The sequence below is a fragment of the Terrapene carolina genome, unplaced genomic scaffold (assembly GCF_002925995.2).
Source record: "Terrapene carolina triunguis isolate 2854851 unplaced genomic scaffold, T_m_triunguis-2.0 Scaffold58, whole genome shotgun sequence".
Lineage (NCBI taxonomy): Eukaryota > Metazoa > Chordata > Testudines > Emydidae > Terrapene > Terrapene triunguis.
The window spans coordinates 59,887,261-59,911,533 of record NW_020664409.1 but is presented as its reverse complement, the minus strand read 5'-3'; the positions used below and the strand labels follow the sequence as shown (position 1 = coordinate 59,911,533).

The 24,273-nt window shown below is 40.8% G+C and overlaps 1 protein-coding gene across 6 annotated transcripts in view; it reads left to right on the top strand.

Moving 5' to 3' along the window:
• Positions 1-24,273, top strand: part of STAU2 (staufen double-stranded RNA binding protein 2) — a 198,423-nt gene that overhangs the window by 9,159 nt on the left and 164,991 nt on the right. For all 6 annotated transcript variants that reach the window (XM_026662620.2, XM_026662615.2, XM_026662627.2 and 3 more), the window contains one exon: positions 407-542. In XM_026662620.2, the coding sequence (XP_026518405.1) occupies positions 407-542 (136 nt within the window). The remainder of the gene's footprint in view (positions 1-406; positions 543-24,273) is intronic.

Here is a 24,273-nt window from a genome sequence, read left to right as displayed (position 1 = left end):
GGCATCCAGTGGAAAGAGATGTGATTCTTTTACCGGTACTAATTTCAAAAAGTTTCATAGTATTTTAAAGGCATTCTTGAGATTGTTCAAAGCTGACTAACCAATCTGATCATAGTAATCTCGTTTGGGCAGAGTTGTCTGCCCAAATTCCAAGAGAATACATGAAGATGTCAATTTAAGTGCTTGTTGACATTAAGTGATTAAAATTGGATCTGTACCCCCATTTTATACTGGAATTTGATGCAACTTTTTAGTCACTGCTTTTTTAGTTTAGTAGGAAAATCAATATCTGTTTTACAGCCTTTCTTCCCCCCCTCCTCCTCTCCCTTCGCCCCCAAACACTGTATGTATGGTTTTAACATGCTTTACTGTTGAAGAGTCTTACATGTAGTCTTATTTTTTACAGGCAGTATAACTCCAACAGTGGAACTGAATGGTCTGGCTATGAAAAGGGGAGAGCCTGCCATCTACAGGCCACTAGATCCAAAGCCAATCCCAAACTATAGAGCAAATTACAACTTCCGGGGCATGTACAATCAGAGGTTTGTATGTTTTCTGTTATTTGCTATTCCTTCTCCATTGCTTAAACAAATGCTAAGTTTCTTTAAACTTTATAGACTACTGCAATGTAAAATAAAATAAAAATTCTTACCAAGGAGTAATTGTGCAGTGCAGCTTAGAAACACTCATAAATTGGTGAGCAATACGTGTTTAAAATGACAAATGCCTAAGGATATCAGAGTGCCTAGGGATGAAGACGTGTAAAATTTGTTTTGATTATTATTAAATGTAGATTGGAACTAGGACTCAGTCTGTACAAGAGAGACATGAGTCAGATTGTTAACTCTCCATAAAGGTGTTGCTTTTCATTGCTGATATTTTAGCGGTTTCAGGATTGCTCTGAATGCTACAAACTCCCTTTTCTCTTGAAGGTGGGTAAGATTGGGAGGGCTCCATCTGGAAAATTAACATGCTGTGGAGCTGTCCTCCCATCTCCAATAGATGTTTACAGCTTTCTTCAGGCACAAGTAATTCAGTTATTTAATTCACAAATGTTGCTACCTGATAACTTTTGATTTATTAATAAAAACATTATTCCACATTTTAAAAACCTCCAACCTACTCCCCCCCTTGTATGGAGTAATTGCTGCTAATGATAGGGACCTCTAAGCAGCCATTATTTCAGAATAATAGTTTTCCATTTTGAGCTATTCTGTCCACCCTTAAGAGACTTGTAAAAGTTAAATGGGTGGCAGCTTTGTCAAGTGAGCATCCTAACATTTCCTTGTCTGACAAAGCCTTATCATTTACTAGGAAGTATTATAGCTTTTCTAAGTATTTTCATGACTGGTCCTTGTTCGGATCTGCTGCAAAACAGGTGTAACACGTTTGGAAACTATACTAATTTATCCTGAATTAAATGTAGCTTGGATATAATGTGGTCACCTTTAAAGAGTTAGTGCTTAGGGTTAAACTTAAAGATTTTTTTCTGGGGTTGGGCTGGACCTCAGATGCAAAGAGTCCCTGCTCCTCTTTTATTTTCTTTACCTCAGAAGAATTGAATCATACCAACTCTCTTTATGAATAAAAAGGGTTGAAGGTTTGGTTAAAACTCCCGACTTGTCCAAAGGAATTCTCTCTACTGTGATACAAAGCACTTGTTTGGTTGAGTGTGTTGCCTCTGTCACTCTCTCAATCACTGCTTGGATACACTGTATTGTAGCATGGCCTGCTTTTACTAAATGGCTGTGTTGGTTGAAATTAACTTTTTTATTAATAGTTTTGCTCAGTATTTTAGGACTCCTATAATTACTAGAAATATCAATAGAAATTACTTGGCTGACAAAAAATTATCTAGACTAGGAAAAAACTTTAATGTAGGGGAATAAATCTAGAATGTGGAATTGTAAAGTAGTTTCTTCTGGTGTAGTGTACTGAAGACCACTCATGAATGCACAGCCCACAACAATTTTTACTGTTATTACTTTATAAAAAGTGTTGCATAAAGTAGTTTTATTTATCTATTTAGGAGACTCAGTGAAATGTCTCAGACTTCATTCAGGTAGAATTTATCCTAATTCAAATTTTTGAAATAAATCTGTGATTGACCCCATGATATTTCAAAGAGGGACTTTCTTGCTTTCAGAAAAACACCTTTGCACAAACTTTATTTGACTTTGCCATTTAGATATTTTGTTTGTCTTAGGACTTCTCCCTTTGGAGCCCCACGTTCCTTCTTTTGGCACCTGCTGTGAAATCATAACCCTGGATTTGTGATGACATGCTATTTCTGTAAAATTGACTGTTATGAGACACTTGCACTGAGCGAAGCCTCAGACCCTGCGCAAGGGCAGTTGCGGCTCAGCCCGTCTTACTGATGAGGCACCGAGAGGCTGCACAATGGCACTTCTGGCAGAGCTGGAGCCAGGGGGCAGCTCTCAGCAGCTTGGCCACACTGCTTGGCCGCTGCTGCGCTAACCACGGGGCAATGCTACCCTCCCTGAGCCAGGATTAGAACTTGGGAGTCCTGCTCTCTAACAGAGGTGTGTGACTGACTGGCAAAGTGTGTCATGTCCCCCTCTGTGGCTGCTCCCCTAGGGATCAATAGTTATAATGGGATAGCCTAATTTTGGCAATTAATTGGTCTTTGACTATTAGCGGTAAATATGCCCAATGGCTTGTGATGGGATGTTAGATGGGGTGGGATCTGAGTAACTACAGAGAATTCTTTCCTGGGTGTCTGGCTGGTGAGTCTTGCCCACATGCTCAGGGTTTAGCTGATTGCCATATTTGGGGTCGGGAAGGAATTTTCCTCCAGGGCAGATTGGCAGAGGCCCTGGAGGTTTTTCGCCTTCCTCTGCAGCGTGGGGCACGGGTCACTTGCTGGAAGATTCTCTGCACCTTGAAGTCTTTAAACCATGGTTTGAGAACTTCAGTGGCTCAGACACAGGTTTGATACAGGAGTGGGTGGGTGAGATTCTGTGGCCTGCATTGTGCAGGAGGTCAGACTAGATGATCATAATGGTCCCTTCTGACCTTAAAGTCTATGATTCAGTAATAAACCTTCAGCCTCTGACAATCCTGCAGTCCTTATTTAGGCAAAACTCCTAGTGACTTCAGTGGAAATTTGACCACAGAATTTGACTATTACACATAAGAGGAAAAGATGGGCTATGAAGGGGTAAACCTCTGTTTAAGCACAGTTTTCTTTGGGCTAGCTTGATTAAAACTGCGTGCCTGCACGGTGTAAGACCCCTCCGTACCTGGGCTACCTGAACCTTGGATGTTCCAGGTATGTAGGAATAACTAGGGCTACTTGGTTGCTTACTTTTTCCCCAGAGCTGATGGGCAGGGAGAGATGGGAATTAAGTGGAGCCTTGGCTCCACCTCTCCCTCTGCTCACTGGGCAGAGTAGCTACACCAGCATAGGGGAGAGATGGTTAATAATTTGCTGTGGGTCAGCTGCAGATTACTACACACAAACCCTAATACCCACACACCAGAACAAGGGGGAAGCAATATATGTTGTATACAAAACAAACAATGATGATAATCTTGCATTTATATAGCTCCTTTTATCTGAATGGATTCCAGAGAGCTTTACAAACTTTAACTGAAGGAAAATGAGCTCTTATGTTTTCAGATATAAGCTGCTTGTTCCCCAAATTAATTTTCTTTCTCACAAACAAATTAACTCTCACAAAGTTCTTGGGGATTTTGCAGCATGAAGTTTCAGCTTACATTTAAGAAAATGCTTTTTGGGCAACAGAATTAAGATTAATCTATTTCACTCACATTGCTAGCAGACTTGAAGGCCCAATTGTTGTTTTGTGAGCTACCTTGACAAAGGTTGCTCATGGCCAAAAAATTAGCATGCTTCTTTTTATGTCTGGCAAGAAATGTTAATTATGCGTATAAAGAGAATGTGGCTATATGTGAGTGAATTTTTATGAGCACCTCAGTGCAGCGTGCTTATGAGTGCTCTGCATGAGGTAAAAGTGTGAATGAATTTGAAGATTTAGGTCTTATCCTAGGTTCCATTTGTCAACATTGCAAACTTCTCCCCCCCATGTTATTTGCTACAATTCAGCAGAACTGACAAACTGTTCAGAAAAGACCAAGGGCTGGAATAGCACGTCAGGACTGAGGAACATTGGCAGAGCTGTATGATGAAACTTCTATATACCTAGTCATGCTATGTCTCTCTCCTGTCAGTGGTATTAATCCTTCACTTTCATGAGCACTCTGTTCATTTACAGAATTAAAAAAAAAAAATCAAAAACAATTGTTCAATCAAATGAAAGCTGTGAAAAATAAAACAAGATCTGACTGAGTTCCAGCTATATAGGTCTGTCCAGCTTCCCCCATGAGTATGTCTCCATTTGATTACCTTTTAATATCATAATATGTTGTCTTCAGTTAGAGTTGAAAAGAATCCTCCTTGAAGTTTAATTGAGTTCCAGTATTTTCAATGACAGGGAGTCTGTAAAATGACAAAAGAGATGTGATATCTTACAAATGCACCTAAACCACATGCTTTTAGTCAAGAAATAAAAGCCACTGGAAACTGAACACCCGCTTTTGATGTTGTAATACTGCAAACCCTTGTCAAAGGGATCACAGAGTACACCCTCCCTCCCCCTTCTTTTGGAAGAATCCCTAAATGATTTGCTTATAACATAAAATTCCTTAAAACTGTCTCACCACAATACAGGGAGCTTGAAAACCTTAAAAGAAACCTTTGGAAATTAAAAACACTTGTGAAGTATAGAAACAAGAAAAAGCAAAACAATGGGCGGATAGAAGGATAAAAATGAAAATAATTAAAGCAGCACTAGTTCAGTTATGAAGAATGGGACTGCCTTATGAGTGTATGTCACATGAGGTGGTGATATCCATGGGATAAATTTCATTTAACATGCACCTTTGACAGCTTTGCCTACACTTTGCATTTTCATCCACTCCCCTTGGGACTACTTCCTCCTGTATTTACATCACAGACTAAGGGGCATATTGTTACTGCCTCTGTATAGTGTGACAGACCCAGACCAGTGGGGTACAGGAGTCTGGTAGAGGGCAAATATACTGGTCACTGGATGAGTAGTTTTCTGTTCCCTGAGTGACCAGAGCAGGGGCTGCACTAGAGTAATCAGGAACCTGCTAGAACCAGTTAAGGCAGGCAGGCTAATTAGGACACCTGGAGCCAATTAAGAAGAAGCTTCTAGAATCAATTAAGGCAGGCTAATCAGGGCACCTGGGATTTAAAAAGGAGCTCATTTCAGCAGTTTGTGGTGTGAGTGTGAGGAGCTGGGAGCAAGAGGCACAAGGAGCTGACAGTGAGAGGGTGTGCTGCTGGAGGACTGAGGAGCACAAGCGTTATCAGACACCAGGAGGAAGGTCCTGTGGTGAGAATAAGGAAGGTGTTTGTAGGAGGCCAGGGGGAAGTAGCCCAGGGAGTTGCAGCTGTTACAGGAGGCACTATAGACAGCTGCAGTCCACAGGGCCCTGGGCTGGAACCCGGAGTAGAGGGCGGGTCCGGGTTCCCCTCAAACCTCCCAATTGACCTGGACTGTGGGTTCTTCCAGAGGGGAAGGTCTCTGGTTTGTTCCCCAACCCCCATGGTGAATCTCTGAGGCAAGAAAATCCGCCAATAAGCGCAGGACCCACCAAGATAGAGGAGGAACTTTGTCACAATAGGTACAGTAGATGGGGAAGGGTGCTGGAAGCCTTCCTCCTTGTCCATCTCTCTCCCTCCACCATCACCACACTCGCCTGCTTCCTTGAACTTATGGACTGCTCCTGGATAATGCCAATTGCAATGCCATCTCCAAAGCGGCAGGGTGGAAGCACAGTCCTGCCTCCCCCACTGGCTAGTAGATTTAATTAGAAAAGATTGTATTGTGTAAAATAAATTAAATCTGCTGTAGCATTATAACTTTATAGTGTAAGAATGAAAAAATATTAAAAGGGTGTATCTCACATGATCCTGCAGTTAGACTGTATCCTAATGTATACTTAATTTTGGCATCGTCAGACTTTTGAATGCTTAGCAGTGCAACCTTAACGTTCAATCAGCTTCATTTATTCTGTGGAAATTATATAAATGTAAGTAGAGGAAAATCAGGACATAAGAATAGAGTGATGAAACGCTACAAGGCATGTTTTCAAATGTGGTTGCATTTCAGGAAACTATATAAATCTACCCAGACCCATTGTATCCACAAAAAGCCCACAAAGGAGTATGCAGTGTCACATAGTTACCCAGTTAGCACACACCGGGTGAAATCCACTCACTTAAGAGGGCCTTCACCAGACTTTCAGTGTTACATGAGTACCACTTAAACCCTTCAGAAGAATTGATGTGACTGTGGGGAGGGCTTCTGCATGCCGTGAAGGGGACTCAAATTGAACCCTGAATAGGAGTAATGGATTAGGAGCAGCTCTTTAATAATTCATGAATACTGTATGTTGTCCTAATCATTGTTTTGTGCATGAGGATACTGATTTAACTCACAGGAGACTATCTGGAAAAAACAGGCAGGAAGGAAAAGAATGGCACAAGATAAGCCACCTGTCAGCAAACACTTAAGAGTTGTTAAGGGATAATGGCAGGACTATTTGTATGATTTTGCCTCCTCTCCAGCCAACCTACAAAATTGGTTTGGACGGGGACAGGAAAAAGCCTATGAATACTAAACAAAGGAACTCTGGAAGAATTAATAAGGGACTTTCTCTCAAGACAGGGAGAGGAATTGTTTTGGGGAATTAGACTGAGATGTGGGCACTCTCCTGGGATGTCTGGACAAAGCTAGGTTTGCTTAAGTCACATCATAGTATGGTATGGCTTTAGGTAAGATGGATATACGTTTCTTGTTTTAAAATTCTTTTTCTTTAATATTTTGTTACTACTGCTAAATGAACAATACTTTTGTTTTAAGAAGGCTGCCTGATTATGATGTACACCAGTCACAAACTCCTGAATGGAAGAACTGCAGGTGCTTGAACACAGTCAAACCTGCAGATTAAAAATGGATGGGTGCTGTAGCCAGCACCCAGTCTGAGTGGGAGAGACTGCTGCAGGAGAAATAAAGGCATGAGGCCTAAGACCTAGGAGATGCACTGAGAGAGGCCATAGAGGGGATAGAGGTACAGCTAGCCCTGCAACCGTGACAATAGGCCAGTGCAGAATGGAACAGAAGTGAGGGTCACTGGATGTACAAATAGTTCAGTCCTGTGTGAGTGCAAGAGAAAAGTGGTAACTATTCCAACCTACACCAAGAATAGAGTCATGGAGAGTCTCCTGCACAGCCAGTGCATGGGATGGGCATCCTGTTAATTAACCCTAGCTTAGTTCTGCTACTAAATTCCCGTTATTTAGGCTGTATGCACAGAAGGATCAGTCTCACCCACAATACACATGTATAAGCAAATGCAATTTTTTTGTGACCATACATGTTCACTGATTTGACATGTTGGCCCTATTAGTGTCATGAATTCTATGGAAGAGACAACAGTTAATGATAAAGATGCCATTGATATTACTGAGTAATTATGTAGGCCTTTTTGTTTACTTATTATTAACATGCTGAAAAATGCTTTCTGGACACTTTAATCCTCTTACTGGTCTCTTTAGACAATGACATTTTAATAGGAACTAAGGGTATGTCTACGCTACCCGCCGGATCGGCAGGCAGCGATCGATCCAGCCGTGGTCGATTTATCGCATCTAGTCTAGATGCAATAAATCGACCCCTGAGTGTTCTCCCGTCGACTCCTGTACTCCACCGGCGCAAGAGGCACAGGCGGAGTCGACGGGGGAGTGTCAGCAGTCGACTCACCGAAGTGAAGACACCACGGTGAGTAGGTCTAAGTATGTCGACTTCAGCTATGTTATTCATGTAGCTGAAGTTGCGTAACTTAAATCGATTCCCCCCACCCAGTGTAGACCAGGCCTGAGAAAGCTATGTGGGAGTAACTACTAGGGGTTGGATTGTAATAGGTTATACACCTTTAATTATGGAGTTGCTATTCCATACTCTGGGCTGATGCAGTGATCCAATATACTTCCTGTGGAAGGATTTAGAATGACCACAGGGTGTATGTACCTTTTGAATGGGCCAAGAGAAACTGGGTGTGTTGTGGAGGTGATGCCCTTGACTCTCTGGAGAGAGGAGAATTAAACTGGTCTCCTAGTATCAATGCAAGCCAGACCACAAAGTGGTATTGGCTGCATCCTATACAAGAAGACAAGTGGATTTGAGAGGGCTAAAAGTCAAGGGAGGGCATAGTGACCTTAACCATGGAGAGTTAGGAGATAGATGGTTCAGATTAACAATTCAGTAATGCAGCTAGAAATATTACTTTTAGACCACGAGAGGGCAGTATGAATGTATCTGTTAGCTGTGTATGGATTTCACTGCAAAAGCACTATCCAAAAGAGTATTTTTTTGCTACAGTATTTTAAAAGTAATAAGCTTTTATTACTTATAGTATAATTTCATAATCATCCCATACAGCAGTTGGATTTACTACAATGTTTTCTCTTGTAATGGTTTCGTCAAAGTTTTTTTCCCCCCTATTGAATGAGATTGTAATGCAGTAACTTCAATAACATTTTTCCTCTTTAATGTGAATCTGATGTTGTGGAAGGTGCCAGCTTAACAGCAATGGAAACTGAAGTCTTTTGTTTATTCACAGAAAAAGTACAGCATAGGCAGCAGTATTATGAGTTTTCACTTATGTGCCTCAACTCTGACCTGGAAAGACCTCCTTAAAAAAATAAGACTGTAATTTAGTCACTATGTCCATTCCAACCTAGTCATTATGCTCCATTCAAATCCCTGACATCTGACATTGATGCCAGTTGTGGTGGAGATTTTTGGTGATGTGGACATTTGTTCACTTGAAATTGGATTGCGATCCCCGACTCATTTCACATAGGTGTTTGGACATTACCAAACGAGACAGGATTCTTACCGGTGATCTAGTAGTGAAGGCTTTTGTATATTCCATTGCTATTCCCCTGAGTAATCTAGTCTACCTATAATGCAACAACTTAATATAAAATCCACTCACATTCTGATTTTTAGTGAATTATTTTTTGTTGTTCTTCTGCATACTACATTTTATTCTCCTGGCCTATTTGTTTCCATATTTGCAGTCATCACATGCCTCCCACACAGATACATTGTTATAAGGAAAGTGTTGAGTACAGCTGGGCCAGTGTTTTTCTTTGCTAGTATTTGTTTCTAGGAAAGGAAAAGGGAGAAAGTCAGTCCATTTCCTGTGGTTTAAAACGGCAGAAACATCTGTTTGCCTTAAGATTGTTGTGCGTAGAGTACAGTGACAAGGGAGACTGCAGGTGATGAGCTTTGCTATTGCCAGTAGCTATCACTTTAGACAATGGTGATTAGGACAGGCAGCTGTAGAAAACATTTGCCTAAATCTGTCAGAAAAAGGCAATACTTTATGTACTTCTGTAATAAAATTTTTGACAGGCAACAGTTAATTTCTGTAGTTTATTAAATCCTAAAAAAATACTTTGAAAAGTAGTTAGGGTCTGAAAACCCGGCTCCCGCTGTGGAAGGACTTAAACCAACAAAAGCCACAAAATTCATTGTGAAAGCCGTCTTTCTACACTCCGCTCATCCCATTATAACAAAGTATCACAGCGCTCAGAAAACCGTATTAGGCTGTGCTGCGTTCATGTGTACAGACGCTCCCCGACTTACGCAAACCCGCACTTACAGGAAAAAGTTCTGTAAGCTTTTTTTTTTTTTTTTTTTTTGCATAATTGTCGGGTATATGTCTCCGACTTACGCAAAATTCGACTTACACAAGGCATTCCGGAATGGAATGCCTTGCATAAGTCAGTGAGCATCTGTATTGCTTGACCTGATACAGTATGAATGGAATCATTATGATTAATCAGTGCTGTTGCTATCTTTCAATGGGATTTTCTGAAGTATCTATACTGTGAATTTAACCTATCAATCATCAAGAATATTTGTATTATTACATTTTAAAAAGTTAAAAGGATATTATTGAAGTTGAAAAGTCCAGCCCCTGGAAGTTAAGAAATGACAGAGTTATGATTGCCTGTACAGCTGTGATTCTGTCCCCTGGTGTATCCTCCGTGTTTGCTGAATGAGGCAGTGGTTGTATGGAAAAGTAGTATGTGATCATGTAATTAATGACTGGATAAAATTTTCAAAAGTGTGTAGGTCCTATTTTGAAAAATGACATAGGTACTTAGCAACCGGGGTGCCTAAGGCTACGTCTACACAGCAGAAAAAAAAAAATTCCACTGCAGTGAGTCTGAGCCTGGGCCAACTGACTCAGGCTTCCAGTATGGGGCTAAAAACATCAGTATAGACTTTCCCGCTTGGGCTGGAGCCCGACCTCTGAAACTCAGCGAGGGGGAGGGGCTCTGAGTCTGGGTCCCAGCCTCATTTGGGAATGTCTACACTACTATTTTTAGCTCAGTAGCGCAAGCCCCACTAGTCTGATTCAGTTGACTTGGGCTCTGTCACTCATTGCCGTGGTTATTTTTTTAATTCTGTAGACATACCCTCAGTGACTTCAATGGGACTTAGGCTCTTAAGTCACTTAGAGTAAAAATGTCTAAAGTATTTGTTTTATAATGCATGTGCCAAATTAAGGTTCCATGGACTTTCCAGTGTTTGAATTTGCAAGCTAAATAATGTTCTTTTAATGTATGTATTTCCTAGTTTTTTAAGGAAAAGGGTAAAAAACAAATTCTGTTATGTACAACCCCTCCAGCAGGCATCATCATCAGGGTTTGAACCCTGAACCTTCGGCACTGTAGCACAGACTTCTACTACAGGACTGTCTATGTTAGCTGACAGCATGAGAAGGCTGCTATCCTGGGATTGGGATGGACTGCTGGTGCCATGTACTATATCTGGAAGGTAGTCAATCTCTCTCCCCACCCACTACACACAGGGAAGTGGGGGGTTCCTGTGCCATGTGGTGCCCCCAAAACTGGTTAGGGGGGATGGGACACTGAATCCTTGTGCCAGTTGGATGTTATGAGGGAAACCTTGTCTGGCTATCTCCCTTGTTGCTGCAGCTGCTCTGGTGGTATCCAGGCATTCCCAGTGCAGTGCTGTTGCTGCTAGAGCTGCTGCTCTGGTAGTTGCATGGGGCCAGCTTTAGAATGTTAAAGTTGAGTTCTTATGTCGGCAGGCTGCCAAAATTTTCCAGAGGGATGTAAGCAAGAGAGAGGCAGTGTTTAACAGTTCGTAATTCAGAAAAACCTGAATGGCATTTCATGGGAAAACAAAAGGCTTGTCTCTAACTCCAGAGCTTTGCCTATGCTGAATTTCAAAGGTCTGCTGCAAAGAGTGGAAGTGTTAGAGCTTCTAACAGAAAGGTTGTAAGGATCTTTAATAGGAGATGTTATGCAGCCTAAATATAGAGATCACTACTAGCTCTAACTATATTGTAATTACTGCTTGTGCACATAAGCCACTTTTTAAAAGTCAAGTTACTTGGGGTTGAACAATGTGTGTGGAAGAAGGGGTATGGTTAACTGCCTTGTCAGCGTTGTCCCTTCCCCTTCCCAGAATCCTGCACAGAGCTCTCTGTGGAGTCAGGCTCCAGGTCAGGGGAGTGGGTGGGATGTAAATTAGGCCTGTGTTAGGAGGGGGCCAGGGTTGAACATCTTCCACCATAATACCCTTCAGAGTTTCCCAGGGAAAGATTTTACAGCCTCAGGTAGCCCCCAGCCCTCCTGCACGAAAGGTTTCTGTGCAGCCAGTATCAGCACCTTTCAAAGCACTGTCAGTACTCCAGGCTTCTGTGTAGACTCATCAGGATCAGTTACCTATGTAAGAGCAGGGTCATGATCAGGGAGGGAAAAGCTGCCACTTGGACTCAGATGAACCATAGGACTCTACTGATCATGCCAAATATATCTGTATTGAAGAAGAGAGTAACTGCACATGCAGGGATTTGATTTTCCCTCAGTTTCTTAAGAATCAGGCTAAGGTGGCTGACTTTGAATTAGTGCCAGTTCAGTTATCTTCAAGGCTCTCAACTGAGAGGTACACAAGCCAGGAAATCCCATTTAGTAGACTGTGGTGTGGTGTCCTTCTGCCTTATTTTGGACGATTTGCTCAAGGTGGTAGGGAAGATACCTGAGACCTCTGCTCCCCTCTTGAAGGCAGTTGATAAAAAGTATTTCCTCCCCAAGAATGCTCCCAGCTACACTTCCAACCCCCAAAATGACATTTTGAGGTAGCTATTGCTAGAGCAAAGACTGGCTGAATGCACATGGCTCTGAGCTGTGGCATTGAGATTCACTTGGATCAAAGAGCTTACAAAACTGCAGTTGCAGCCCTTCATCTTGTGGACTTCCAGGCCTTTGTGGCCAAAGAGCAGGTTAAGCTCTAGACAGTGACCTCTCTCAATCTTGGTTGAGTCTCTTTGCTATGACAAATCCCATGTTGTTGTTTTTTTAAAACTAATGCGGGAGAGCATGGATCTGGCCTGGCTACAATATAGGTGAAACAGAAGGTAGAGAGTTGCTGAATGGGGTGGATTCCAGTAGGGCAACATTAAATCATAGAATCATATATGGAGATATACCTATCTCATAGAACTGGAAGGGACCCCAAAAGGTCATCGGGGACCATTATGATCATCTAGTTTGGCCTCCTGCACAACGCAGGCTACAGAATCTCACCCACCCACTCCTGTATCAAACCTGTGTCTGAGCCATTGAAGTCCTCAAATCATGGTTTAAAGACTTCAAGGTGCAGAGAATCTTCCAGCAAGTGACCTGTGCCCCACGCTGCAGAGGAAGGTGAAAAACCCCCAGGGCTTCTGCCAATCTACCCTGGAGGAAAATTCTTTCCTGACCCCCAAATATGGCAATCAGCTAAACCCTGAGCATGTGGGCAAGACTCACCAGCCAGACACCCAGGAAAGAATTCTCTGTAGTAACTCAGATCCCACCCCATCTAACATCCCATCACAAGCCATTGGGCATATTTACCGCTAATAGTCAAAGACCAATCTCATTATACCATCCCCTCCATAAGCTTATCAAGCTTAGTCTTGAAGCCAGATATGTCTTTTGCCCCCACTACTCCCCTTGGAAGGCTGTTCCAGAACTTCACTCTGATGGTTAGAAACCGTCATTTAATTTCAAGTCTAAACTTCCTGATGGCCAGTTTATATCCATTTGTTCTTGTGTCCACATTGGTACTGAGCTTAAATAATTCCTCTCCCACCCTGGTATTTATTCCTCTGATATATTTGTAGAGAGCAATCATATCTCCCCTCAGCCTTCTTTTGGTTAGGCTAAACAAGCCAAGCTCTTTGAGTCTCCTTTCATAAGACAGGTTTTCCATTCCTCAGATCATCTTAGTAGCCCTTCTCTGTACCTGTTCCAGTTTGAATTCATCCTTCTTAAACATGGGAGACCAGAACTGCACACAGTATTCCAGATGAGGTCTCACCAGTGCCTTGTATAATGGTATTAACACCTCCTTATGTCTACTGGAAATACCTCGCCTGATGCATCCCAAGAGCGCATTAGCTTTTTTCATGGCCATATCACATTGGCGGCTCATGGTCATCCTGTGATCAACCAATACTCCGAGGTCCTTCTCCTCCTCTGTTACTTCCAACTGATGCGTCCCCAGCTTATAACAATAATTCTTGTTATTAATCCCTAAATGCATGGCCTTGCACTTTTCACTATTAAATTTCATCCTATTACTATTACTCCAGTTTATGAGATCATCCAGATCTTCCTGTATGATATCCTGGTCCTTCTCTGTATTGGCAATACCTCCCAGCTTTGTGTCATCCGCAAACTTTATTAGCACACTCCCCCTTTTTGTGCCAAGGTCAGTAATAAAAAGATTAAATAAGATTGGTCCCAAAACCGATCCCTGAGGAACTCCACTAGTAACCTCTCTCTAGCCTGACAGTTCACCTTTCAGTACGACTCGTTGTTGTTTCCCCTTTAACCAGTTCCTTATCCACCTTTCAATTTTCATGTTGATCCCCATCTTTTCCAATTTAGCTAATAATTCCCCAGGTGGAACCGTATCAAATGCCTTACTGAAATTGAGGTAAATTAGATCCACTGTGTTTCCTTTGTCTAAAAAATCTGTTACCTTCTCAAAGAAGGAGATCAGGATGGTTTGGCACGATCTACCTTTTGTAAAACAATGTTGTAATTTGTCCCAATTACCGTTGACCTCAATGTCCTTAACTACCTTCTCCTTCAAATTTTTTTCCAAAACCATGCATACTACAGGTGTCAAATTTACAGGCCTGTAGTTGCCCGAATCACTTTTTTTCCCTTTCTTAAAGATAGGAACTATGTTAGCAATTCTCCAGTCATACGTTACAACCCCTGAGTTTACAGATTCATTAAAAATTCTTGCACTAATTCAAGATTAGCAATGTTATTAAAGATACCTCTCTACACCTACTCAATAGTGCCCTGTTTCTTCAACCAAGGATCATATTAGCCCTTTTAGACACAGTATGGCACTGGGAGCTATTGTTAAGCTTTGTTGTTATTCTCCACCATGCTTTTCAGGGTATAGTCCCCGATTATCCTAGAATTATGCCCTGCATTCTTTGTTCCCAGATATATGACCTGGCATATGGCTGTACTAAATCACATTGTTGCATTGTGCCCGGTTTATCAAATGATCCAGATTGCTCTGTATAAGTGGCCTGTTCTTGTCATCATTTGCCACTCCAGTAATGTGTGTGTGTCATCTGCAAATGTTATCAGCAACAATTTCATATTTTCTTCCAGACCTATGCCTACTAGAATTCAAAAATTGTAAGGATTGAAGTAGAAATTAGAATTTTATTTTTATCTACTGTACATGAAAAGCCATAGGAATTATCACGTTTTCTAAATTTCTGTATAGAAAAGAATCCGAGCACAGAGGGACTCTACTATTATCCTTCCAGCTTTCCTTCCTCTGTGCCCTTTCAGGTGTGCAACAATGGCAACTAATTTCTTTTAAGTAGGAGTGGAGTCTTCCTTTGGAGCCCATCAGTACTACTTTTTAACATGGTGGTGGAATCAGTGCTGGACAGCATGAGATGCTCTCTACTTCCCATGGACAGGACTGGCTGTATCTCAGGGTTATGAACCTCTCTTCATGATATAATCAGTAAGATATTCAGGGCAAGAACTGATGTTGGGTTGTGGAGGTACAATGCAGTGCAAGTTACAGTCCTTAGGCTACCAAGTAGAAGATGATGTGCTAAACTCTTCTCTCATTCACATTAATGCAACTTGAAATCAGTAGGCTTGCATTCCGGTAAGTGGGAACAGAATTTACCCCAGTGTATTTTAGTTATGTAAACTTACATTGGGCTGATGAGCAGGAAAAACTTGTCTTAAACTTTCCTCTTTTTACTTTATCTACTTCAGTTATAATGTAAATAATTTTCTGTTAAGTCATACGATTGAACTAATTTCTACATGTAACATTAACAGAGTAAACATATGGAATTAAATGAGTGAGGCACTTCATCCTTTAATTTACTTAGTCACCATGTTGGCAAGTACCATGGTTTTTCAATATGAATTTCTTATGTAGGAAGAAAATGATACTGCAGTGAGATATGCAACATTGTTTATGTTCTTTTACTGTAATGAGTATTTGGAAGACATTCTCAGTAACCCAGTCTGCATGCTTGTAAAGATTAGTGAGTAATACAGTTCATGGGAAATTGTATGAGCTGAAGTAGATAAGAGCCTGAGATGTTTGTGTTCTAAATGTCTGCTTTAGCTTTTAAATATACAGTGTACATCACAGTTTCATTATCATTTTTCCTTTTATTCCACTTTTGTGTCATAGAAGGGAGCATTTTCTTTTCATTATATTTACCTTCCCCTTTACCCTTTCAGCACTGTAGACTTGACTTTTTCTAATGCCCTCATCTTCTGTAGGGAATATTCTTGTTATGTTGTTGATGTTGCTTGTGCTATTTTGTACTCAAGAATGAGTTGCAATTGGGGACCGTTTTCATTGTTTCCTAGTTCTTTGGTTGATGGATAAAAATGCTTCTCCAACGGCTAATAATATTTTGCTCTGTAGCCTACTCTCTTCTTGATTTTGACTGTTGTTTTTCACTTCACTTTTTCTCTCTCAAGCCATACTGAACAGATTTCTTTCTTCCAAAAGTACCTAAATAATGTGCCAGGAATGGCAGACCTCACTCATTCAGACATAGAAGCATTTTGATAAACATAACACTTCATATCTTTTTATTGCCCTATTTTTGCCTCTTGCAGATTGCTGAGCGATTTTGTACTTCATACCTGCATGCAGTTTTCAAAATTCATCCAGTCCCTAAAAACAAATTAAATAATGAATTCAGAAATAAAAACTGGCTATGAGCAAATAGGGCTGCAGATGCAGTACCTAAATTGTACCTAACAGCTGGAATCAGCGAGATTTGCAGAATTAATGCAAATATGCAAGCCATCACTCTAACTGAACACTTTTCAGAAGTAAATGTAATGCTCAAGTGAAGCTGATAAATGCTAATTTATTATTGGTGTACTTCACAAAATTGCATTCACTTCCATCATTGTTAAACTGGCTATGTAAGAAATGGACATGCAGATTCTTTTTAAGCACAAGTTCTTTGGCAGAAGTTTAAGACTCTATAATGGATTTTCTTTTTAATGCACTTACAATTTGTTTTCCTTTATTTAGAATGAAGGTATCTCGTAGCCTCGTAAAATTTTAATTCTGCATCTATGAATTAAATAATACCTCAGTTGATTCACAACTTAATAAAAAATAATAGAAAATCGTGTGAGGACAGCTCTGCCAAACAGTTTCATACTGGATTATAAAAAAAAGGAGCACAATGGATTTTATTCATCTTGGGTGGGATCTTGTTTTTGAGAATTTGGCAAACCAGTAGAGAAGAAACCCAGAAGGAAGCAACTCATTCTCTTCTGTGTTTTAATGCTGAATAATTGGTTTTGTTGTTTGATTTTGGAGGAAATGAATTATCATTGATCCACTTCCTCGTAACTGTGACCTACCCATAGACCTAGGGCTGGCTCCAGGCACCAGCGCAGCAAGCTGGTGCTTGGGGCGGCATGTCCGGGTCTTCGGCGGCGGGTCCTCAGTCCCTCTTGGAGGGAAGGACCGGTCGCCGAATTGCCGCCGAAGAATGAAGCGGAGCGGTAGAGCAGCTGCCGAAGTGCCACCGATCGCAGCTTTTTTTTTTTTTTTTTTTTTTTTTTTCCCTCTTCGCCACTTGGGGCGGCAAAAAAGCTGGAGCCGGCCCTGCATAGACCAAGATTCAGAATTGTTCCTGAAATTCATTTTTCTGGTAAGTATAAAAGGAAACTTGATGCTTGGCTGGATATTTCAGTTTTATGTGCAATGCTGAGTTAGGAACTGCCATACTGGATCAGACCAGTAGTTAACCTGGTCCAATATCCTCTCTTCATATGGAAGACTTCCCATGCACTGATAATTTTCATTACTTTTCTGTTTCTGTGATACCTTTTTTGAGATAGTGTGACCAGAACAGGATACAGTATCTGCTCTTGTACTGGAGAAGCCTACAAAACAAAGGGCCTTCCTTGTCCTGTGGGGAATTAAGGCTTATTCTCTTGAAGGTATGGCAACTTCTTGGGCTGAGAGGGAGTCCGCCAATGTAGAAAGTTTTGGCAGGTTGATATGTGGCAGACTATCCTCATATTCACCAGGCCTCACCAGGTGGATATATATATTTCATTTAGATGCTGTAATGTGAATTCAGTCATCTTTAAATCTCAGGAAAAAGTTCCTAACTGTAAGGACAATGGAACAGACTGCCTAGGGAGGTTATGAAAGCTCCTTCACTGGAGGTTTTCAAAAAGAGGCTGGATAGTCATCTGTCTTGGACAGTTTAGACACAACAAATCCTGGATCTTGGCTGGGGGTTAGACTAGATGACCCTTGCGGTCCCTTCTAACTCTATGATTCTATGATCTTCGACCATGAGGCGTGGCTTTATTAATTCACTTGCACCCTTGGGGTCTGTGATTTCTTTAGTTATTGATGAAAACAGGAGCCTGCTACTTCCCCAGGTGGGTGTGGCAAACCTTGGCAGAAAGATGTTCTGCAAAGGGCTTACCCTAACTAGAGATACCCCCTGTGTAATATAGTTCTGCTACATCAGATTATAGTTCAGAAATTGTAATGTAATGGAAATACAGTAATTGGTGGAGGAAGGCAGGTGCTGCTGCAGTGAGGCTGGGTCCTGATTGGATGAGCAACCTGAATCAGCAGCCATGGAGGAGCAACCCTTTATTCCAGATAGTGGGAGTCTTTTGCAGAACATCAGTTTGTAAGTGAAGGAAACGTTTTTCCATACTTAAGTAAGGACTGGAGGTGGAGATGAACTTTACAGTGCTCTGCTTGCATTGTTTCTGAACGCTTTTAATACAGTATGGTACCATTTCCGAAGTCCTTACAGTGGGAAGGTTCCCACTGAAGCCAATGGAAGATTTGTCTGAGAAAGTTATTGCTGATCAGATCCGGTGACAAGACATTAATACAAATTTAAAAAAAAAGACAAAAAACTGAATGTTTAATTTTGGCTTCTGTATCTGGTCCCATTGAAGCAAATAGCAAAACTCCTTTTCTGCTTCTTTTTTATTTTATTTTTTTATGAAGAGCATCTGATTTCCTGTCTTTTCTTGCTTTTTGTCATAATCACTATGTTAGCGATCACTCTTTCTATTTACTTTCCTATAGTTTAATGCGTGAAGTTTGCCAATTTTGTACCTGTGGAACTCCTAGGAGAATTTCTCAAGGATGTTGGCATCCGTTTAGAAAATAACCATTTGCTGTTTATTACTAAATATTTCAGGCAGCTAATTGACTTTGACCTATGATTAGATTTGACAGTTTGCAAATTAGTCTTCAAAGTATGCTTTTAAAAAACCATTCTGGCTTGTGTAAGAGATGTGACAATGGAACACAATCTTCCATCTACCGGCCAATTCAGACACATTATGATAAAATATAAATGTGTTGCTTATTATGATTTAATAAGAACTGTGGAATTCTGTCTTTTGCATGATGATGAACTGCATTATTTGCTTTTTGTGGCATAGTGCTTTGTAGTTTTATTGTTTTTAAAGAATTTGACTTATTGACAGCTATAGGGCTTTTTTATGCCTTGTTTGGGGTCGTGAAAGAAATGAGAATGGCTGCATCTTTTGGTTGCATCCACATTCTATATCTCAGTACACAGGAATCTTCATCACTTCCACTGAATCAGTGGGATGCCTTGATGAGACAAATGATTCTCTTTTCAGATTTTTCCATTTTTTTCTAAAGGGATATAAGCAGTGATGAGCTGCCAAAATCCTAACAACCGGTTCCCTCCTCACCCCACGAGGGGGTCATGGCCCACCCCCCGGGACTCCTGCCCAATCCACCCCCCTTCCCTGTCCCCTGACTGCCCCTTGCCGCTCCATCCAACCCCTCCTCTTATTCCTGATGGCCCCCCGGGGCCTCTGCCCCTGCCCCATCCAACCACCCCTTCTCTCTGTCCCCTGACTGCCCCTGGAACCCCTGCCCCTGACTGCCTCCCACCACCCCATCCAACCCCTTCTCCTTCCTGACTGTCTCTCCCCCCCCCCCCCCCGGGACCCTTGCCTCCATTCACATCTGGACACATCAACACATCTGGACACATACACCTTCTCTCAGCACAAGTATCCTTCCCTATCCTTCCTAAATCGTTTTGGGTGTTGGGACTGTAAAGATGTGTTGCCTCCTTCCCTAGCTATTGGGTCTTTTCTCTACATGGCAGGAGAGACAGAGCAGCTATCCTTAATATCTGTGATGTGGGTAGTGGGGATTCCTGCCTGGGAATGTCCATGGTATTAGCCTTGTTATGGGGACACACTTACAACTTTTAACTATTTGTAACTGAGTGAGGGGACAATTCTATTGTCCGTGTTCCCCTGCCTCGGTTATAATTTTAGTGCAGGTGGAGCCTTCTCAGAAAAAGCAGCTGAAGCTTGCACTGAGACAAGCATAAAAGAGAAAGTAAGGAGAAAAATATTTAACAAGTTTGAAGGAAACTCAGAAGTGACATGTAGGTGTTGGGACATAAAACAGGAAGATTCCCAATCAACTATTAGAATAAAACCAAGTTTGACAAGGAGAATCTGGGAGGATAGGTAACTTTTAAATAGGGAATGCCTATATTTTGTTTGAAGTTTTTTGCTTACATGCCACTCTTTCATCAGTGCATCAGAAGCTCTCATTCATAATTTGTTGTTTTCCCTTGTTCGCTTCCTTTTTACTTCATCTCGTTACTTTTTCATCTCCTCCATCCCCTCCTGCTTGCTCTATTTTTCTGTGTTTTTTAAATAGTATCCAGGCTGGCATGGAGCCTTTACTGCCACTTTGAAAAGTGCCGTTTCTGAGTTAGGCATGCATTCAGTTTCAATGTGCTGAATCAGCTTCTGGAGGGAGATGGAGGGCAGGGGTTCTGGACTTAATATGCATTTCAACAGTGAATAGCCAGTGCAAGGAAACTGGCACAACATGAACATTGTATTACCCATTAACGTAATGTGTGTTTTTTAAAGTATTCGACTCTTACTGTCCATGATTTTCTGTTGGTCCTGGTGATAGCTCTGATGAGCCAGTTGGCCTTTGCTCATTGCCTATGTAAATGTTTTATCTTTGCTACCAGAGAAATGATGAATGGCAATATGCAGTATTAAAATTCCATTTCAGTCCAATGTCTGTATCACACAATTTGTTATATGTGCATGATAATGTTGTTGTCTATTTGTTACCAACATCACTTGAAAGATTGCGGGAGGAATAGCTCAGTGGTTTGAGCATTGGCCTGCTAAACCCAGGGTTGTGAGTTCAATCTGGGGGGACCACTTAGGGATCTGGGGACAAAATCTGTCTGGGGATTGGCCCTGCTTTGAGCAGGGGGTTGGACTAGATGATGACCTGAGGTCCCTTCCAACCCTGATATTCTATGATTCCCCACTAAATAATCCTCATTTGTTTATTCCTTAGCTTTTCCTCATTGGAAAAGTGTGATATAAATTAAATAATAATTCTCTAGTTTTTATATATTCATTACATTCTGATATAGCAATTAAATACTTATCTAATTTTCAGAAAATTGGTTTGCTTTTAACACAATTCATAGTAGAGGGACATAGATTTTCAGCCTTTTTCCTTTTAGTAAGTGCAGATTGTGCCCACCAAAAATATCAGCCAGATCCTCAGCTGTTGTAAATCAGTTTAGCTGTACTGCAGTAAGTGGAATTACACCTGTATACACCAGCTGAGGTTCTGGCCTCTGCCCACAGTTTTGTGCACACAGTTAAAAGCAGACACCAAGTATTGGTCGTTAGATGTCAAATTACCTGATTTGCCCCTATTAATTGTCTCCCAGATTTGTGAGTGCAAATGATGGATTTAATTAGATGCCTAAAAGCTAATATTTGAACCTCCAGTTCACTGCGAACATAGGAATATGGGTGCAGATTTTTTGAAAGTGCAGAATTGTGACTGGAAAACCGGAAGCCAGTTTCTGAAAAGCTGAGACACAGAGTCAAGTCAAGTGGGTACTTAAACTGTGGATAACAAATATTTGAGGACAGTTTTTAAAATGCATATTCTGTGCAGAATTTGATTTAAAAAATACTTAGTGTTTCCTTAATAATTTCTGCATACTCAGGTGACTTTTTTCAAAGCTTCTGAAAATTTGAAGGGTCTTATGTTGTTTTTTCTGTCTATTTTGAAAGCTTCCTTAATGAAGGTAACTTTAAGTCTCTATATGTTCACATACTTGGGCATCACAATTATTGTTTTTAACTTTTGGCATAGGTATTCTGTTACTTGTGGGTTTCCCAGGATCAGATCAAAATACAGATTTCACAGGCTGGTTATGGTAGAAGAACTAGGGGAAAAAAACAGAATTGATAACACAGTGGTGATTATAAATTCTTAAAGTTTTAATTTTCAGTCTGGCCTTGAAAGGTGAGAGTAATCTGGGATGAGTAGAGATGATTCATATAGTTCTGTAATTCTGTATATGTGGTGTAGGGGAAATCAACATTAGGAAAAGAGAAAACAGTTCTGTGCTGTATAAACAAAACTATTGAATGTGAATTTCAGAGAATTACCTTTCCACTCAGTAATGGATGAGCAAGGCTATATGTGGAATATAGTGCAGTGTCTTCCTTGCTTTACTGTAAAAATGATATTGTAGAAATAGATCATCCAGAAGAGGATGCCAGAGTTAGTGGATTTTAATTCTCTAATGACGTTAAACAGAATAGGTCTGTATTTGGAAAAGAGGGCCCCTTTGCTCCCATGTGTGGGAGTAAACCTGTGGAAATAACCATAAGGAGGGCTATGAAGAGAGGAATGTGGCTACACTGGATGTTATCCTTCTTCACTCACATCTGCAAGAGATCCATGTGGCTAATGGGTTGCTTAGAAAAATGGGGCATGGCCACAGAACAGCTGCACTAAGCAACTTGCTCCCCAGAGGAACTTCAAATGTTATGGAGAAAAAATTCTGTACAGTTAATGCTGCTCTGACTCCCCTGAATTCTCTATGGCACTATTCTCGCATTTGTAAGGGTTACAGAATGTAACAGTAGGCTGGGCAGCGAATATCAGCATGGCTACCAGCTTGGCTATGTGGACACAGGGAAGGAGAGGCTAGAGAGAAGCCTGGAGGGAAAGGCCCTGGCAATGGGCAGCTCAGATCTGCAGAATTGATTTCCTATAGGTTTCTGGATCTTCACATGTTTCAGTGGCCCTACCTGCTGGCCACTATCCTTTGTTTCTGTATCTAGCCATATGGAATGGGGAAGAGTATGCCACTTACCTCTGCTCTTCTGGAGCTGAGTAGTAATAGGGCTTATTTCTTTCTCTTTACATAGGAGGAGAATATATTAGCCATTAATATTGAGAGAACATCATTGAGCCATATATATTTTTGATGGGTATAGAGAGGACAGATGCAAGAACAAGGACGTGAAATACAAGAACAAGGAACCTAAGTAAGAGTTGGACAGTGTTGGCAGAAGTTATTTACACAGTTACAATAGGATGAATGATTAAGGGAAGCAGTAAGAATACATACATAAGTAGTTTTTAAAAGGAGTTGGAAAAGTGGAAGAAAAAATATTGCAGGGATCACTGCTTAGTCAAATGGGGAATAAATCTAAGCAGACTTTCCAATCTCATTGAGCTTCAGATTGCACTTATTTTTTCCAATGCTAATGTAAAGAAATTTACCATTTCTGAAACATTTATGCCATTGGAAATCCACAAAAATACAGGAAATGCAAAATGTATTATACTGTAATATCAACATATAGTAATACTTTATTTGTTTTTGTGTATATGGATTTGATGGCCAAAAAGGAAGAGGCCCCAAGGGTTCTTTAGTATGCAATTAATATTTTGGCCAGAAGAGCACCAGATTGTTTCAGTATGCTTATATGTTATGACATCATATTCCAGTAAAATTATAATGAACAGAAATTTTGTTTGTCTCTGTGGCAAACCAAAATGAGTTTTGTAATTGTCCACAGACCTTGGTGATTTATTTAATTATAGTGGCGCCTGCTCACACCAACCTAGTTAAGAGTCTGTCAGCATTTCTGTTATGAACCCCTATTTTCAGGGTTTATAACTAGCTGTAAACATTTGTACATTGCTGAAACTTGGCATACAAGGTCACAGTTAAGGAGCAAATTTCCAATTTCAGATTGTCCATTCTTAGGTGATACCAGTGGAGTCAGCTACAAAGTAGCGTCCTCTTCTGGGGAGGGCCTTTCTGATTCTATTAAATTTACAGGAAATAACGAAAAACTGCTTTGCAATATATTATCTGCAGTTTCCTGCCCTGATGGGCTGGTAGGACTTACCAAATTTATTAGAACTGTAGTAGTCAAATGTTTTTAGGTTGCAGTCCACTTAAACTAGACATTGTCTCATGGATTCCAAACCTCTCATTTCCTTGTACCATAAGCACATTCCTTTTGGTTCTTAATTATTCATAAAGGTAATATTAGGACAGCATCAAGGAGACAAAGATGAAAATAACTTGATTCAGTATGTGGCTGCTTGTGAAGTCCTTTCATTCTGTTGCTATTGTATTTATGTCTTCTCAGTGCATATAGAACTTGTTTTCAGTGCTGAATCTCCCAGTATTATCGGAAGCCCCCGATGTTCTCTGCAG